A 13700-nucleotide genomic window follows, 5' to 3' on the forward strand; every position below is an offset into this window, starting at 1 on the left:
CACATCGGCTGACGTGTTTTGTGATTTCAGTGGCTACGGTTTCAATTGGACCAAATATGCTCGACCTTCTTCTACGTTCATTTTTAGTTTGGTTCATTTCCGAGGAGCCTACAGACACCAAGCGCATGTAATATCACTGATGACCTGTGGGGAGCAGTGTTGCGCAGGGTAGCTCATCTGTGATGAGCTACAGTTAGCTGTGCCGCCCCCTGCAGGGGGGGCGTGAAGGCAGTGATGCATGACGACGTTTCAAAAGTGTGTGTGTGTGTGTGTGTGTGTGTGTGTGTGTGTGTGTGTGTGTGTGTGTGTGTGTGTGTGTGTGTGTGAGTGTGAGTGTGAGTGTGAGAGTTTCACCCAGGGGGCTGCCATGGTCGAACGGAGCCTGAAAGCGAGATCGCTTCGTTTCAGGTCCACCAAGATTGTTCCTCCGTTTGTCTTCTTCTTCTTCGGTGGTGAACAGAGAAGAAGAACAAAGGGATGAGAACTCGAGGGGAAGATCGAGGAAAAGGACAAAAAAAGTGAAAGACAAGAAAGTATGCGACAGAAAACACACGCGCACACAAGAGTGTGTTACCGGGCGTCTGTGTGCGCCTCTTCCTGGGACGACCCCTCCCCCTGGTGGGCCGAGCTTCCTCCTTGTCCTCTGAAACAGGAAGTCACATTTTACCACCACATTTCTCTCAGAGCTGCTTTTGAAATCAGTCCCACGTATTGAAACCAACCACAGACAGAAATTCTCAGCTGTCGGTGGTTCAGTGGCGGTTCAGTGGTCTGACTGTTACACCCGGAGGATCGCAGGTTCAAACCCGTTGTGGTCGTTGAGTGGAGTTTGAATGAAATGCACCATGGGAGTTGTAGCAGTAAAACTGTGTGAGGATTGGTCTTCTGGGCACGGTGAAAACAGACCTGGATCAGTATCGGGACACACAGACTGAAGAACACGACCTCACCTTCATCTTTGTTCTCCTCTTCATCACCCTCACCAGCTTCACTCTCAGTCTAAAAGCAAAACACACCAGATGTTTCAGCTTCAGTTTCAGGGAAATACCAAACTGTGTTTGAGTTCGTTCTGACCTCTGATTGGCTCTTCAGACTGAGTGGGCGGGATTCTAGCAGTCTTTGCTCCGCCTCTGAGTCCGGACCCTCGTCTGCTCCCACCAGATCCTGGGGGTCCACCTCCACCTCCACCTCTCTCACCTTGTCGTTCGGAGTCTCTTCCTCAGTTGTCGTTTCTTCTGTGGGCGTCTCCTTTTCCATCAAGTCGACAACCTGATATGTTTCCTCTTCTTTACGCTTCGATTTATTTTCGGTGTCGTCCTTTTTCAAAGTTGCAATTCTTTTTTGAGTCGCTCTAACCTGCTTCTTGGGTCTCCCCCTCTTTGCTTTCCGTCCCGATGTGGGCCGCTCGTCCTGAACGACGTCCTCCTCCACCGAGTCTAAGACTTCGTAGGAGGCCTCCTCCTTGCCGACGTCTCTGGAAGCCGCCTCGCTCTTCTTCGATGGTGTGCTCTCTGTGGAGGGCGTTTTCTCTCGGCTTCTGACCGGCGTCTTCCTCCTCGCTGGCGTCTCGTCTGAGGAATCCGCCTTCGGTGTTTTTCCTCTTCGTCCTCTGGTAGATCTCGTGGCGACGGTCGTTTCGTCTCCAGCAGAGTCTTTGTCCTCGGCCTCTGCTTTCTCAGATGCTCCTGTGCGATCCGGGGTTTTGTCTTTGTTTCCTCTGGTGCTTCTTCTTCTGACAGACTTTTCAGTTTCATCTTGAATTTTTCCGTCCTTTACAGAATCTACAGCTTCACAGATCGTCTCCTCTGTGCTCTTTTTAATTGTTGGATCTCTTCCTGGAGTTCTGCTTTTTGATCGTGTCTCATATTTTTTAGCCACCAAACCCGATTTAATTGGCGATTTCTCTTTTTGTTCAGTTTCAGAGGTCCTGGACCTCCGACCACTTCTCCTCGGTGGCCCATCCTCTTTCTTCACTGTTGAATCTTGTCTCCTGGTTCGTCTTTTCTTGGTTTCTGGCTCTGTGTTTGAAGAAGTCTGCTGTTCGTCCACAGAATCGATGACCTGGTAGGCCTCTTCTTCTTCTTCTTCTTCTTCTTCTTCTTTTGTTGGCTTGATGTCTGCTTCTCCTGTCTGATCTTTGGAAGTTTCACTTTTCTGTCCAGTGTCTTCTGTTCTTGTCTGATCATCAATTGAAAGTGATCCGTCAGTTGTTTCTCTGTGGTTTGATAGTAGATCATCACTTTCGGGTGGTTCTGAATTGTTTCCTTCCCTTTGTTTTCCTCTGGTTTTCTCATCACCACTTGTATCCAACACTTGATTCTCATCTGCAGATTCATCAGTCCTGCTGACGACTTGAAGTTCGTCTTCCTCGGTCTTCACTGTCGAACCTTCATCTTCGCCCAGTTGAGGGTTTTGCTGAACTGCAGCTGCCTGGTCTTCAGTCCCTTCGTCCAGTACTTTCACAGAAGCATCCACCTCTACCTCACGGCTCTCCTCGGGGCCGACTGGGTCTTCATCTCCAACACTGTCCGAGACCCGAAAGCCTCCGTCAGCCTCGCTCTGGTCAAGCTCAGGTTCTAGTGTTTGGATTTCAGAGCTGCCATTAGAGTTCCCATCTTCATCCATCGGTTCTTCCGGCTCGTCGCCGATTGAATCGAGGATCTGGTCATTTTCCGGTCCATCCCCCTCTTCTTCATCTGTTTTCTCGAGTGGTTGTTCGTCTTTCTTTGAATCTTTCAGTGTGCCCTCTTTAAGATCAGGCTCTACATGCTGACTTTCTCCTGTCGGCTCTAATCGCTGACCCTCTGCAGGCCGAGGCATCTCTGGTGTTTCTGATTTAGAGTCTGACTCAACAATTTGTGCTGAGCTGCCCTCTTCTGACACCTTGTGGTCAGACTGTGCCACTGCACTGTGTGTCGTCTCAGCTGCTGCTGCTGAGGATATCTTGGCTGAACGGCCTGGACAACTTGAGGATGAAGACTGTGACGCTATGATGGAGGAGGAGGAGGATGATGATGAGGGCTTGGTGGTGGATGTGGTGCACTCTGGTGAGTCTTTGTGCTTCTGCTTTTCTCTTCTCCCTCTGGGGGACCCTCCGGAAGAAAAGTTATTGTGGTCTCTGGTTGAGTCTCCAGTGTCGTCACCCATTTCACCTTTGTCCAAACAAACATGGGGGCTACCGTCTTCTGGACCCTGAACGAAGCCAAAAGAAGAATCAAACACCACATAACTGGGCGTTCGCTGTCTTGAGCTTCGCTTTTAGAAGTACTAGTAAATGCTACAGACCAGCCACAGCAATGAAACATTAACTAACAGTGTGAAAAGAGGGTCAGTACTGATGGTTAAACTGTTTTATCCACAGTGTTACTTTTAATTAAGTTGAATCTTAAAAGAGACTGCCTCGGTTATAAAACCGGAGCTGCAGAACAGCAGATTTGTCTCTGAAACAAACAAAAAGAAAGGTAAAAAATTTATTTTTATTAGAAAATAAAATATACCTTATCTGAGGTCACAGTGCGCCACGGGAGACACGCTGTGAAAAAGCCACAAATTCACATAAGTTACAGTAAAAGGTGGATCTTGGGTCACACGTATGACTAATGGGAGGGATTCTTACTGATCTGTGTTGGGGATTGGAACTCTTCAGTCTTCTCACCGACTGTCAGCTCGGGTTTAGGAGTCGACACAGCTGACAAACGCGCTCCAGACATTCCGGACTCCGCTGCAGGCAAGGGCTCTTCAACTGAAGACATGAAAATGAAATGGATGGCAGGAATGCTAATGCCAATCCACTACTGTAGACAGCGACACACGAGATATGCGTGACGACCTCCTGACTTGCACTGGTGCTAATGGAGGTGAAGCAAAAACGAGTACGAGCAGGTTTAGTCAGATCAATGATAAAATACCCGTGTCCTTATTAGTCCGCATCAGAATTATTAGTCGGTTAAACCAACGTCTGTTTCGTTCCGATACGAGGCCGTTCAACCGTCACAACAGTGGAAGTCATGGAACAGAGCTTGAGATGCCTGAAGATATAAACCACCATTTCAATGACAATGTCTCAAGTGAAAAAAGAAAAGTTTCACGTTAACGCAGAGAATATTTTGAAAATGATTTCTGTTTCCACGGAAACGGCAGAAACACTGCAAATGTCGTAGTCCACACGCCAGTCCAGGAATTGGTAGTGTTGGCAGTTTCTGTGATGAAAACACACACGCAGGCGCACAGACAACAATATGTTGTAAACATTAAAAATGGCGAGTGCACAGATATTGGTATGGACAGACGACAAAATTTGATTGCTATTATGAGTGATGGCATTATTGTTACGGTCCATCGATTTGCGCATGTGAACGCGAAGTAGCATCCTTTTAGAAAAGGTGCGTTAACCCCCTTTTCCACGGAGATGGAGTCAGAGCGTTTTCAGAAAGTTGCTTTTTCATGGAAAACGGATTGGAAGTGTTTTGAAAAAGTTGCATTTTCTCAACATGTGGTCTCGCCCTCTATTTGTTTTTACCAATCTCCACAAACCTTAGAACATTTTTGGTTACACAAAGCAAGAGGATTTCAAGCACATAGGAACAGTATCATATTCATGTTCATCTGCTGCTTCCATATGGCGTTCTTGGAGGTAAAGGTTTGTGGTCCGACTGCTAGAAGACAGAATCTTAGAATGGATATTACCAAATATTATTTTAAACTAACCCTGCAGAATACTGGAGCCTTACTTGATACGGTCATCCTGGTGTCTGGGGTCAGTTTGGTTTTCCTACTTGGTCCTGCTGAGGTGGATTTATCTTCAGGTTGAGGAGAAGCTTCACTGTGACCAGAAGTAGGAACTCCAGGCTGTCCAGCAGAGGAATGATTTTTTGGGGTGTTTCCACTGCATCCTTGCAGCCGTAGTTTCAGATGGCTCACTCTGAAATCAAAAAGGAGTAACTCTGGATCAATTGCGACACTCAGAGATTCGCTGAGCTTTTGTGGAGAGATCCTAGCCAGTGTTGAATGTCCTTGGATGCGGCAAGATGAATAGAACACCCATATACAAGTCGATTTCCATCACAATTGCACAGTAGCAGCATTTCAGAGACGTTGCTGTTCCCTCCGTTTCCATGGAGATGGAGCATTGGCAAAAAGTTTCAAAAGTCTGGAGCAGTCTTGTAAACGGTAGTGATGGCCAAATGAAGCTTCATGAGGCTTCAGGAAGCAGTTTCTTTATTTTCTGACTCCACCAGATGGCGCTCTTGGTTTGAAGATAGAGGCTGAAGGACTGGCAATGACATGTGTCTTCAAACATTTGTTCAGCCGACAGCGCCATCCAGTGGCTCCAGAAAATAAAGAAAGTGGTTCATGAAGCTTCATTTGGCCATGACGAGGAAACGGACACCCAAAACATTTTGCATTTTCACTATAAGTCGTTGTTATGCAAATAAAACCAACTGGTACATACTTAAAAGTCTTGATGAAATCCATAAATGTGTTCTGTTGTCTTATCTCCACTACTCTTATTGAAATGGATTTTTTTTAACACTTTACAAGGTCATCCTCATGTAAATCAGGCTGATGATGTGGGGGGGGACAACAATGAATCCTCCAATCCAGAGGGAGGCGATAAAGGGCCTAATATTAGAAAGAGGATGAGCCCTCCGAGAAATATAACTTCAAAAATCCCCCCAAAATATCCACATCCTTCATTTTTACCAAAGTATAATAGATATAAACGACAAGCAAATGATCCGAGCGGTAGTCATCCAGTCGAATACGTCCAGCTCTGCAGACCACCTCTAAATGTTTTCAACTTTTTGGCGGTAAAACGTACCATCAGTGAGCTGGTTTTAGTACTTGTAGTGAGCAAAAGACAAATACTCACGACTCAACACGTTGTACTTGGTCCCTGTGTGGAGAAAAACGGTAAAAAAATTAATTAAAAGAGAAAGACTTGGACACGCCCCTGTTATTATCATCTTCCTCAAACGGCTTTCGGATCACGTACAAAGTTTTCGATCCCCTCCAGCTAATCTTCATCATCGCCGTTTCTACTTTGCAGGACTGCTCCATCTCAATGCACATCTGAGGCAGAAGACGGTGGAGGTTTAGCTGTGGTACAAGGTTTTCCTTCAGCACTGAATCAAAATCTGCAAAAATCTCAAAAACAGTGTTAGAACTCCACCAACCAGAATGAATCACGTCGGAGAAATATGGAGACATTGTCTTTAAAATGAATAAAAAGTGTTTCTAATCAGGATTTAGTCACATTAAAGCTGTTGATTCTCGACATTCACCCGTTCAAACAACGTTTTCTAGTGATACCAGTAAGCTTTTGGTGCGTTTTGGGCGTCTGTTTACGCAGTTACGGTGCTAGAAGTCACTGGAAACACACATTTTTAAAACCAGCTTCGAAGGTGGAACTTTTTGAAAATGCTCTCGGTTTAGAGAAGCTTTACGTTTACAAGGCAACGCTTTGAAAGCGACGTCGTTTCCACGGAAACGGCAGAAACGCTGAAAGGGATATCGTTTTTATGTTGGCCACCAGTGGGTGCTGTTGGTTGTATTTTTGTAATGAAACCACACACATGCGGGCAGATAACGAGTTGCGCTTTCTACCGTTTCCATGGAGATGGAGTGGGAATGTTTTTTAAGAACTTAGATTTTCGCACGTCAGAGCGTTTCTGAAAAAAAAAAACTACCTAAATTGGAAGCCGTTTTTTTTTAAAAATTTGAGCTTTAACCTGAAAACATTTTCATGTAACCAGGCCCTAAGCCATTTCATCCAAATCCGATAGACTTAATCGTTCTGAATCCCCAGACCCAATGTTTCAATTTCTAAAACATCCACATGGAAACATTCCTTTACTGCGAGTAAAGCGAACTTCAAACTTTCTATGCAACACATTACATTCCAATATCATCATTTTAGAACATCCCATTAAATTATCCAACATATTCCATGTAAATTCGTTCAGTTGCAAACCGTCGAAGAAAAAGTTGCCGTACCCTGTTGGCGAGCGGCAGGAAGCTGACAAAAGGAGCGATGGAAGCCACTTCTTTTACGACCGCCGTGATGACTCCCAGAGTCATCTCGGTGACCTCCACGCACAGCAGACGCTCCTCCAGAGACTCCAGCTCCGGAACGTGCTGGAAGAACCAACAGGCGTCAGTGTTGCGGATCAGAAGCCGCCCTTGATTGTGACGAAAGACCGGAGATGAGTGATGAAAAACTCACAGTGTTGCTCCACTTCATCAGACTTCTGTACATGGTCTCCTGCAAAGTGAGGAACAGGAAATGGATCGTGGGAGAGCTCCTCTCAAGGGCACCTGCATTGTACGGTCAGACTAAAGGCTTCCACACAAGGCTTATTTATGCTTCATGTAGGTGAATGTTTCAAAATAAGACGTTCAAGTTGGATACAGAGGTATAAGTTTAAACGTCCTATATCAAACAGATTTCCAACAATTTCACAAAGTTGTCAGCGGTCCCAAAACATTGTGTTCAAACTTTATTTCTCCACATCTAGCCTTGGTCCTGTAGTTCAGCCAGTCTATAAGTCCCTCTACTGAGTTATAATGAGAACAGGAAGTTTCTGTCTGTCCACGGCTACGCCAGACCTTTCTTATGGAGAAGAGCTTCCCGGTGTTTCAGATAAAATGGTTTCCCTGTTTACTGGTGACCCTTTAGCGTCCCTTGTTGCTGCTAATAACGAACGTTAAAAACCCCAAATCCGTAGTTGTTCTGAAGAACGCCGTTCAACAGCATTTACAATAAACTTTATGAAGTGTCATACCTTTTCTGGGAATTATTTTAATATATGCTGTTGCTCGTGGCAACGACGGACGCTAAAGGAAGTCAGTCACCATTTAACAGCGAAACCAGGTAATAAGAAACACCAGTGCCATACGCTAATGTTTACGGTGGATTTATCACTATGACTCATATAAACGCTGCCGTTGAACCACCTTGAACCAGAATCTGACCCAGAAAGGAGTTAAAATATCATGTGTCTGAATATGTTCGTTTGTGTTTCCACCAAGTTGCTAATGCTAGCTCCTGCTCACTGTTGAAGTTTTTCACATTATCCTGAATTTATTCGGTACATCAGTGAGGCAGAGCTCCACTACCAGAGGGAGTGGTTATTTCCCTGCGTGATGTCATTAAGGGAAATTCTCAGAATCGTCTGTATGAGCGCACGTTCACTAAAAAGTGGATCAAGCAAGTTAAGGTGATGACAAACCTCATACACAGGCTATGAGGACAAATATTACTGTGAGAAGACCATGATAAAGTGAATTTTGCATAATATTGGACCTTTAACTATGTTGTTCACGTCCAGCTCGGAGTTTGCACAATGAGGCTGTAAAGCCTCCATACCTCAGTGAATCCAGGATGCATGTCTTCAGAGACATAGTGGACGCTGAGCTTGTGGCCTCTGACATAAACAGGGTTGCTGATGTGATCTTGGATAAAACTGCAGCACGAATCCCAGCTGCCAAAGTACACGAAGGCCTGCAGGTGGAGCAGAGAGGGAACGGAACGGTTCATTTCAAGTACAATTTAGCAGATGAAATCATATATACTCGCTATGCAGGTTCCTCACCCTCCTCTGCAGGGGGAGCACCGTCACATTGTAGTACGAGGACTGAAGATTTTGTTCCGGGAAATATGGCAAGACCAATTTGGCTACATCCTTGTGCTGGTAATCACTTATTGGCAAACCAGTCAACATGACGGTGGGCAATGCAGAGCTGTGGTGACTCACTTTCTGCAGGGAGCACAGTCAGGCGCAGGTGAATGGGGATTTTCCAAGACAAAAAAAAAAATGCATCTTTCCATCCTTCAGACCAATTTTTTGGTGTATTTATCTCAAAACTTCTGAGCTCTCTGGTTAAATGCCAACATCAAATAAACTGCTTACCTCAAGGTCACTCAGCTCACCGATTGTCACATGATCTAGAAATAGAAATAGATCCCTGGTGAATCTCACGCGGCATGAAGAGGGTACTTTGAGAGCTCACTTCTGTCTCCTACTGCTTCCCTTACCCGGGATGTTGAACCATGGACACAAGGTCGGGAATGTGAAGGGATAAGTCGTCATCGTCACCCAAAATGGTGAACTGCTGCCTTGTGGAACGACAGAAATCTTCGGTGGGATCTCTGCGCCGGTGGCCCTATCTTTGCCGTCTGGAACACCGTTTGCAGCCAGTCTGAGTGCTGCCAAGGAAGAAACAACAGAAGGGAGGAGTTAGGAGTTCGGTCAGAACAGAGGAAGTCGTGGTATGAAAACGAGCTCCGTGTTTGATATTTTTTCCCTAATAAATTTTAAGTATTGATTTAAAGTCAATTTAAGGGAGACTGGATTAACGAGAGTACCAGGTGATGGCTCCTTTAACTGAGTCAAGTACTTACGCAGCGGCCTACATGTGCTTGGCGACGTCCACAGCCGGTAGATTCTGTAGCTGTGGCCCCGTTTCAGGAGGCTGTGCCAAACCCCGAGTCGATCCACATCGCCAGCGGTCTCAAATTCGATGAACACCTGAAACAAACGCGCCAGACAGATAAAGACCAAGACTTTGAAGACGTGGACTTGCTTGGCTTTGCTGTCTCGTACCTTGTTGAGCAGAGGCAGGTAGCTCTTTACACAGCCAATCCTTTTCAAAACCTGACCCAGATCCCTGATCTCGCTTGGGGAGATGTTCTCGATGTAGACAGTTCTTTTTCCATCGTCAGTCGTCTCCTGCTCATGAAACAGGAGATAAAGACTGCATGTTCAGAGCTCGCCGTCACAGGAGGACAAAATAAGAGATAAATACTTCAGAAGAGACACAACAGCATCAACCGCACGATACAATATCTGTACCTAAGTGACAAGGTGCAACTGAAATTTTGGACAGATGGGTGCTTGTCACTTACATAGTTCATCCATTTCGTCAGTTGTTTGTAGAACTGAAACTACAAGAGTAGAGACTGTTAAGGAATGATGATTTTCACGTTTGCTTGAATCATTTCACAAAACGTCAGAGTATACGGCCCGACTTAAAACATCACAGATCAGTACATTTTTTTGAGCAGTAGTACAACACCAACTGCTTTGGCCAAGTTTTTAAGGTTGACATAAATCGTTCGGTTTTGAGTAAATCCAACAAAGACAAATATAACGCCTGGTATTTTGCACATGCTTACCGGTGACATTGTGGCGTCCTGCAGATGTGTGACACGTATCATGCAAACTCTCCCATGATATTGAGTTTTTCTTTCGATTGATGCCGTGAGGATTGTTCTCACCGCTTCCACACACGGCATGGAGAACAACGCCTGATAAGGAGAAGCAGACAGGACAGGGCAGGGCAAAAGTCACCCAGACTAACTCAAGAAATGAAATCGGGACATCAACAAACCAGATCCGAGAGGACAGATAACCTACCAGGCGGGCCTGAGGAATAACAAAGATGTTGTGGATGTGTTCGCTCTGACACTTGAACCCAAACCGTACGAGACCGCTGGCGATTTCTTCCTCCGTGTAGCAGTACTTGTCGTATTCTGGCAGGTTTTTCATTAACAACACTCTTTTGTCACGTGAGGGGAACTGGAGGAAAAGAAAGAAAGAAAGAAAGAAAGTCATGGTTTGAGCTTTGAATACAGTATTTATGATCATCATACGGAGGACGGCCCCATCAAGCCTTCCACACGCTGCACGATTTTAACCATCTTATAAGTCGTCAGCACGTCACACTGTACGACATGAACTAAGCTGCGACGTGAAGTTTGCCGTGTGCAGACTGTACGACTGTACGACTGCGGTGCGGAACATGTCGCCGTTATTGCACAATAAGGCATTTATGCTTTGGGAAAAAAAGAATATGGAGGGGCCAACCTGGATGGTAATTCTGCGAAGGGTTTACAAGTTCTTGTTAGCATCTGTCAGCATTTACTCTTGTGGCCTTTCATTTTCCTACAAAACGCACTACACGTGAGGAAACAAAGGGGCCGCACGCCGCAGCACCATCGCCCCAAGTATTTGACACGGTCTGATATTGATGGCAGGCCTACGACCACAATGTCGGCTGTCCTTGAGCCGGGCTCACGCTCGGACATTTTCACCAAGGTACACAAGTTGCATAAAAAAAACCATATTGATCCAAGAAAAAAAAAGGTTCTGGAAGACTTACTTTCGCTGACATGACTATTTTTCTGCGTATGCAACCTGTGTCAGAGAATACAAGGAAAAGTAAATTCAGGACACTGACAGTTGAGGATCGTATGTTGAAGTGAATGATTTCCGACGGTATTTCTTACCGATTTTTCTTGCTTTCAGAGATTTTGCGATGATCTTATCCGTCCAGAAGGTCGGCTGTTGTTTGCTTGCTGCTGCCGCCGTGGGACCAGTGTTGGCCGCTGTGGGAGCTGAAACATCGCAGGAAGCTTCTGATGCCGGTAAGATGCCGGTAACTGGAATGGTTTGAATAAAATTTTAAGTAAAATATGAACGGAAAAGTTTCAATATCTATATTTGCGTCGTCAACACTTAGATGCAAACTGCACTTTTTAAAAAAGTTCCACCTTGCGGAGCCGTTTCCAAAAAAAGTCGCCTTTTCAGTGGCTCCGGGCAACGTTGCTGTGTGAAGCGGGCGCCTAAAAACGAAACTAAAATTGAGCGTTTTCACTTGAAAACGAGAGAAACGGTGTGTATAATGGCCAAAGAGACATGATGGACAACTGTGTGTCAGATGAAGGGAAAACATGAAAACAATAATTATTTTTAAATTTCCTCCTCGGAGTTCAGATGTTCGAGCTGCTTTGGGAAGAAGAACGTGTAACCTACAGTTGTGCTCATAAGTTTACATGCCCTGGGAGAATTTATGATTTCTTGGTATCTGAGAAAATAAAGAACCTCATCCACGACTACCACAAAAGACCTACATGTTAATACATGGTATTAACATCTGGGGTATGTAAACTTTTGATCAGGGTCATTTGGGTACTTTCTTTTGTCATTTGTTGTTGTTTTGTCATTGACAGTTGTTTGCCAATAAGTAACTTCACCCAACCATTAACCATGAGTGGAAGAAAGGCTTTTGTGTTATCATTCATATTCTCTGAAGAATGGCCAAGAAATCATAAATTCTCCCAGGGTATGTAAACGTATGAGCACAACTGTATGTGATCAAATAAATAGCTCATAATCATTTACCGCACTGGGCACATATTCGATCCATATCTGTACTGCGTGCTTGAGGTACACTGAGTACAGTACTGAGCCTGCTGAATACTAAAGGGTCTTACCTGTGGGGGTCTGAGCTCCTGCTGGAGCGTCTAGAGATCCAGCAGGGACAACGTGTTTAGGAGATTTGGTCGAAGAACAAGAACAAGAACCAGAACAAGAACAAGTGGTCGTTTTCGGAGCACGTTTTTTCCCTCCAGCAGAAGACGGTCGTTTTTTACAGCCAAGGTCAATCGTGATCTCGCTGGATTTTCGTAGACGCTCCTTCAGGGTCATCACCCTGATATTCAAAGCAGAACATTTGTTGTTGAAGGTGAAAACAAGGAGTTCTTAGCACAGTTATGAGCACTGCGATCATTAATGCATTGCAATCCATATTTTCCAAAAGTTCCAATTTGTATGCAGTTTCAAAAAGTTGGGTTTTCAGTGGCTCCTGGCACCGTTTTTCACTGGAAACCATTGTGCAAACAGGTCATAAGTGAGTAAGTGATTCATTAAAACAGTGTAATAAATAGAGCGGATCTAAATGCGACTATTGGTGCACAATGAATATTTGATCTAAACATAATTAAAATATAATTCCTACTATTACGGTTTTAACACTTTACAAATTCGTCGCCGGGGCTTGATTAAAGCCTCCTGCTGGCTCACTTTGCTTCGCAGGATGTATTTTTAACACCCCTGGTGAAGAGCGATTGGTGAATCTTTGACTTTTCCAGGCTATACAATTTAATTTCTTCCACATGTTTGTTAGCTGCAATCCGCTCCAGTAACCGCGAAGTTTTATTAAACCGATATATAGATTTTCACTCTTAAATAAAGACTCGTGAATCAACACGTACCTCTCTATGTGTTTAATTTTAATCCTGCAGAGAGAGGAAAACATGGTTAAACACAGAAAAATGTACATTTGAATTCTACAAAAGGTTTAAATTATAATAAAAACAATATCTCAAGCAATAAAGGGTAAACAAAACCATTTAGCTGAATGTATTTCATCCTCAGAGGTAAAAACTTCTGAAAATTGGGGAAATGGAGAAGAGAGATTGAGAATCTCTTGACAGACAACATCCAACAGAGTCAAAATTCATTTACACGTTGAAAAGAAAGAGTTTTGAGAAGCACAAAGTCAACTGGTCAACTGGACCACATCACACTCTGTCATTTAACGAAGCCCTGAATTATCAAACGGTGGTCACATCTTCTTCCACAATTCAGTTTTCACAAACATTTTAATAAAACCCAGAGAACACAGGCCACCTGATTATCGTCAGATGTGATGGCAGCTGTCAGAGAGGGACAAACTGCAGCACTTTCTTTTTACTCGATTGAAGGGCACTGGAATTAGACCCGTTTACATAACTGTCCTGGGATTGACTCGAGTATTGACTTCCTCTGACTGCAATGGCGGTTCATCAAATTGCTCGAATCTGTGCAATACATCTATAAGCCAGTCAGTGTGCGCATATACTTTTAAATTGAAAT

At 44.5% G+C, this 13700-nt stretch overlaps 1 protein-coding gene across 5 annotated transcripts in view; it reads right to left on the minus strand.

Moving 5' to 3' along the window:
• LOC308123623 (uncharacterized protein) overlaps nucleotides 1-13700 on the minus strand; it is a 35865-nt gene that overhangs the window by 747 nt on the left and 21418 nt on the right. For 2 of the 5 annotated variants that reach the window (XM_080486191.1, XM_080486189.1), the window contains 25 exons: nucleotides 13058-13081; nucleotides 12278-12495; nucleotides 11555-11626; nucleotides 11291-11443; nucleotides 11164-11198; nucleotides 10419-10580; nucleotides 10178-10309; nucleotides 9908-9946; nucleotides 9606-9731; nucleotides 9404-9530; nucleotides 9038-9208; nucleotides 8913-8947; nucleotides 8595-8759; nucleotides 8369-8503; nucleotides 7226-7264; nucleotides 6997-7137; nucleotides 5996-6072; nucleotides 5873-5896; nucleotides 4731-4921; nucleotides 3617-3742; nucleotides 3498-3532; nucleotides 1075-3192; nucleotides 951-999; nucleotides 575-643; nucleotides 355-444 (listed from right to left, as the gene is read on the minus strand). In XM_080486191.1, coding sequence (XP_080342317.1) covers nucleotides 355-444; nucleotides 575-643; nucleotides 951-999; nucleotides 1075-3192; nucleotides 3498-3532; nucleotides 3617-3742; nucleotides 4731-4921; nucleotides 5873-5896; nucleotides 5996-6072; nucleotides 6997-7137; nucleotides 7226-7264; nucleotides 8369-8503; nucleotides 8595-8759; nucleotides 8913-8947; nucleotides 9038-9208; nucleotides 9404-9530; nucleotides 9606-9731; nucleotides 9908-9946; nucleotides 10178-10309; nucleotides 10419-10580; nucleotides 11164-11198; nucleotides 11291-11443; nucleotides 11555-11626; nucleotides 12278-12495; nucleotides 13058-13081 — 4553 coding nt within the window. The remainder of the gene's footprint in view (nucleotides 1-354; nucleotides 445-574; nucleotides 644-950; nucleotides 1000-1074; nucleotides 3193-3497; nucleotides 3533-3616; nucleotides 3743-4730; nucleotides 4922-5872; nucleotides 5897-5995; nucleotides 6073-6996; nucleotides 7138-7225; nucleotides 7265-8368; nucleotides 8504-8594; nucleotides 8760-8912; nucleotides 8948-9037; nucleotides 9209-9403; nucleotides 9531-9605; nucleotides 9732-9907; nucleotides 9947-10177; nucleotides 10310-10418; nucleotides 10581-11163; nucleotides 11199-11290; nucleotides 11444-11554; nucleotides 11627-12277; nucleotides 12496-13057; nucleotides 13082-13700) is intronic. The other 3 variants (XM_080486190.1, XM_080486193.1, XM_080486192.1) reach the window with 3 other exon arrangements.

This window comes from Lipophrys pholis (genome assembly GCF_963383615.2).
Source record: "Lipophrys pholis genome assembly, chromosome: 18".
Lineage (NCBI taxonomy): Eukaryota > Metazoa > Chordata > Actinopteri > Blenniiformes > Blenniidae > Lipophrys > Lipophrys pholis.